The sequence below is a fragment of the Schistocerca nitens genome, chromosome 6 (genome assembly GCF_023898315.1).
Source record: "Schistocerca nitens isolate TAMUIC-IGC-003100 chromosome 6, iqSchNite1.1, whole genome shotgun sequence".
Classification (NCBI taxonomy): Eukaryota; Metazoa; Arthropoda; class Insecta; order Orthoptera; family Acrididae; genus Schistocerca; species Schistocerca nitens.
Genome location: NC_064619.1, coordinates 409111834 through 409116987, shown reverse-complemented (window position 1 = coordinate 409116987; position 5154 = coordinate 409111834). Strand labels below are relative to the sequence as shown.

Sequence of the window (5154 nt, the reverse complement as noted above, 5' to 3'; positions counted from 1 at the left end):
AGAAATTAATGGAGGTACTGTTTCACCCATTTTTCTCAATACTTTCCACAAGCTTCAATACAAAATTTCTCCATTGAATTGTTTTTCGTGGACCATTTTCCAGCTTTCCTGCATATACTTCTCCTGTAGAAACATTTGCCGTTTTCACATAAGATAACAACCATAATTTTATTCCATATTTTCCTCTCCGTTTTGAAGGCACGTACTGATGGAAGGGATACCTTCCTCTGAATGGAACCAATTGCTCGTCCACTGACATTTTCTTAAGGTAGGAACATTTTAGGAAATTATTCCACAAAGATTTCAAAGACAGTCCTGATAGCAGCCTGTTTATCATGGCGACGCCTAGCTGGTCAATCTTCTTTGTTGTCAAATCTGAGAAATCTGCAGATTGTATGGAAACGCTGAAGTGACATCGCTGCAAGAAAAACTGGTTGACCATTCATGTTGTTTCATAGCTCTTCAAGAGATTCTCCAGCAGATCTGTACACACCAGCCAATATAAGAAGTCTCAAATAAGCCTTCAGTTTCTGATTTGTAATTGATGTGAATGTTGCACCTTTGGCTGGTGATACTTAGGTCCATTCTCTGTTGGTTTCATTCAAAATCAATGCCAAAATTTCTTCAGTTATAAACAGTGAAAACGAGGGTACTTCCGTTTTCTTAATTCGTTGAAGAGCAAACTTGGTATGTCCTCGAGCAGGACGAAGAATGGTTCCAGCCCTACAGAAATAGAAAAAAATGTTAAGTAAACTAATTGAGAATTAACCCCAAACCAATAAGATAAACTGCAAAGAAACACAAGAAAAGTAAACCTGTTATTAGGTAGAAACTAAAGGTATATTGCATACAAGGCCCAAGAGATTATCGAAGATTAAGGTTTTCATCTTTCTAGACAATCAACACATTGCCTTCCGTACCACAAAAATCAGATTTGGCCGAACCGCGTTTCAAATCCACGACCACAGTGGTGATAACCTAGCGTGTTAGACACTTCCTTACAAAGCAGATCTATAATAATAATGATATACTCGTAAAATTCAGTTTGCATATAATATATTTATTATGCTCACGTTGCCTCTGATGCAGGTAGAGAATTTGTAGATCACTCTGTACCAGTATGGGACTTATAAACATTTCCAACTACATTAGTTTCGTTAGGCAACGTAGCTGCGCCTTCATCTGCTTCAGTAACATCACTCTCCTCACTTCCAGCTGATACATTATCAACATCACTTGAACTATCAACAGAATCTTGAAAATCTGAATCATTGACAAGATCATCTTCTGTTTCGTCGTAAGACTCATTCAGAATCCTTTCTAATTGTTCATCGCTTAGAAAACGACTAGCCATGTTGGCACACTAAATCAGACTGACCACGCAGTTGTTATACCAATTTTTACAACAATGTGAAATACCTCTGAGCCAATCGCGTGTATTACAAACAATCTGTCAGAAGAATTCAAATGAATATTCGCCTGGATCTAAAAGACCCATTCACAATAAGCGTGTTAAAGCTATTTGTCTCAAAAAGAATTTCACATTTTGAAACAAAATTTAATGATAAAATAAATTGTTGCAGACTTGAAGATTACATACGGCACTTTAACAAAATAAATATTATTCGCGGATTTATGTTAATTTTAGTAAAATGAACTGGGTCAGTTAGACCCATTCACAGTAGGAAGGTTAAATAAAAAATATTTGGTGTGATCTTGGCTTTGTAATGGTTTTGAACAAGTTTATACAACTTACATTTCTGGTTACATATTAACTTTATTCATCTATTCACCTTTCAAGAATGTGGGATAGTACTATGTCATTGATTTGTAAATATTGTGCGCTGGCGAGCACATGCCGACCACTATATCCACTGTTCTCAGTAATGAAATGAAAACACACTGAAATAGAATGGAGTACAGCAGTAGATACTCCACAATAAACGCGACAGAATGCTCGTGTTTTGAAATATACCCACCAGGGAGCAGTGCTGGAAAGAAAGTGGCGTAACAAAGTAGAACCAAGCTGAAGTTTTCGAAGCACTCGAAAAATTGCGTCTCTTAAATTCCACCACTGAAAACTGTGAGTTCACACATGCAACTGCAGATGCCACTAGCTGTGGCGACACTTTCGTTGCTTGTGTGAACCCGGCTTAACACGTAAATCCAAAATACTGAATAGTGCATCGAGACGGGGGGATTAAAGCAGTGCCACAGAGTTACAGCGGTTTTAACTTCCTTTGCATGGCTAAAAGTGGCGCCACAATAATTGGGGTGCTTCCACACGCAACTTCGATGGCGTCACTCTATGGTGGCCTAGTGACGTTACTTTTGTTGCATGAGGAAACTCTTTCTATTCGAGACGTCATGCCCGAATCGATCTCACGTGTCTGAGAATTTTCAAAGATGTAAAATTCTTTCGATCTTTGATAATTTCACGCCATTTGTATTAGTAACTCTGCCCTAAGTGTAATGGGATATCTCTACCGTTGACTATCGTTGTCTGTCGTGGATCGTGTGGTACTGTGGAGTGTGGTGGAGAGTGTGTTTAACGTGGACGAAAATGTTTACAGAAGAACAGAAGATATTTTACGGAATATTGACGTTTATGATCGTAGAGTTCTTGTGGGAATTGTACCTGTCTATAAGGCAGCACCATGTGTACGAACATGCTGTGAGAGTTCCAAATGAATTAAAAGACATACTGACACATGAAACGTACGAAAAGGCAAGGATTTATGGGTTGGACAGATGCACATTTAGCATTGTGAAGGACATATTCGGTATGGTATTATCTGTCGCAATTATGTTGTTCGATGGAATACCTTACTTTTGGGATTTGTCGGAAAGAATTATATCCGCTTTTGGTTACAGTTCTCATAATGAAATTTTGCAAAGTGTAACTTTTGGGTTCATTTTGTATACTTTCAGTACAATAATTAATCTCCCTTTGGTTGTTTACAATACCTTCGTATTAGAAGAGAAACATGGTTTCAACAAGCAAACGGTTGGGTTTTTTGTAAAAGACAAGTTGAAGAGTTTTGCAGTGTCTCAAGTTATATTTACACCACTTCTTGCAGCCATGGTTTACATTGTTCAGATAGGTGGTAAATACTTCTTTTTATATTTGTGGATGTTTTCTGTTGTAACGAGTGTGTTTCTGTTAACGATTTATCCGAACTATATAGCACCACTCTTTGATAAATATACACCATTGCCTGATGGAGAACTTAAAACTAGAATAGAGCAACTGGCAGCAAGTATAGATTTTCCTTTGTATAAGTTGTACGTTGTGGAAGGTTCTAAACGATCAACTCACAGCAATGCGTATTTCTATGGGTTCTTCAAGAATAAAAGGATCGTACTTTTCGATACATTATTGAAGGATTACACTCCTGAAAACAAGTCAGCAGGAGAAGACAAATCTGAAGAACAAGAAAAATCGCCTACTGGAGAAAAGAAGGGATGCGAGAACGATGAAGTTCTAGCTGTTTTGGGGCATGAACTTGGACACTGGAAACTGAACCATATACTGAAGAACTTTGTCATAGCACAACTGAACCTACTTTTCATGTTTCTTGTATTTGGACTAATGTTTAAGTATGATCCCATGTACCGTGCATTCGGGTTCTCGACTGAACGCCCTGTTATTATTGGGCTCATGATAGTATTTCAATACATATTTTCCCCTTATAATGCCATTCTGGGATTCCTGTTGACTATGTTAAGTCGAAAATTTGAATTTCAAGCAGATGCCTTTGCCAAGTCTTTGGGGAAAGCAAAAGAACTGCAACGCGCGTTAATTAAGTTGAATCAAGATAATTTAAGTTTCCCTGTTTATGACTGGTTGTTTTCCATGTGGCATCATTCTCATCCACCTCTTCTGGAAAGACTGAGAGCTATTGAATATAATAAGACTGATTAACCAAAGTGCTTGATTGCTGATATGTAACCTTTCAAGAATATATTTCAGTGTCCAGGGATGGCTATAAGTGTTGTGCTGATATGTAACCTTGTTTCAAGAACATATTTCAGTGTCCAGAGAAAGCTGGAAGTGTCACGACTGATAGGAAATTTTTTTCATAAAAGAACCATTTGTGTCCAGAGTGTTTTATACAGTTATTAAGACTGTGTGTGGCATAAACTGCTTTGTGTTTATTGAAATGAATGCAGAGCTGTAATACAGTGAAGTCAAATGTTATCGTTATTGTGTAATGCCACTTGTGGTATTTTTGTGGAGACCACTGCACAAAGTCAGTTGCTTATGCAGTTTGTAGAATAAGTTAATTATTGACCTTCAGTCACAGTGATATTCATGGCATTTATTTTATAAATGTTGGAACACTGCCAGAAAAGAAACCAGTGTACACTGTAGGCCTATGTAAGATGCAACATTCCAGAATCAAAATTGCAGATGTACTAAAATGCACTACTGTTAAAGTGTCTTATCTGTTAGATCAACTTTAGGCAACCAAGATAGCTTCTTTTTAGTACTTTGTCTTTGGAAGGCAAATTTAAGTTCTAAAAATATCATGAAAAGTGTGTGTGTGTGTGTGTGTGTGTGTGTGTGTGTGTGTGTGTGTGTGTGTGTGTGTGTGTTTTCACTATTGTTTTCTACCATTATTGCCAATTTGTATTGTGATTTTATGCAGAAAATTTTTTTTGTGATGTTCATAATGAATGACTTTGAAATTAATTTAGGGATTTGTACTGTAATAACCTGTCCCCTAATCTGATGACATAATTGATAGGCCTAATCGTAGTGCACAAAAAGTCTTAAATTGTTTTGCAGCCATGAAGAGCAGGTTGAATACAGCTATAGAAATAAAAATGTGTCCTTTATAAACAAAACTCTACATACTTGCTTTGACAGTCTTAACAATGAAGTATAATTTATTCGTTTCGTGAAATACAGATGATAGTGATTCAATTGGAGTACAGGAGACACATCAAAAAATCGTTTCTACTTCACTAATATAAAACTAGAGTTCATAACATTGAACAGTATTTAAACATTAAATTAACTCTTTTTGTTAGACATTCATACATTCATAACAAAACAGTTGATAAACTATATGCTGCTCAGAGTAAGTGAATACACTTCAGCTCATTAAAAGGTGAGTGTATACATCTAAGATAATGTTCGAAGTTGCA

The 5154-nt window shown here is 36.7% G+C and overlaps 1 protein-coding gene across 1 annotated transcript; it reads left to right on the top strand.

The window, feature by feature from the left end:
- Positions 1 to 2486: 2486 nt before the first annotated feature.
- On the top strand, positions 2487 to 4696 carry LOC126262311 (CAAX prenyl protease 1 homolog). Its single transcript, XM_049958862.1, has one exon. It carries the CDS (start codon positions 2564 to 2566, stop codon positions 3923 to 3925), a length of 1362 nt encoding a protein of 453 aa, XP_049814819.1. The 5' UTR covers positions 2487 to 2563; the 3' UTR covers positions 3926 to 4696.
- Positions 4697 to 5154: the final 458 nt, after the last annotated feature.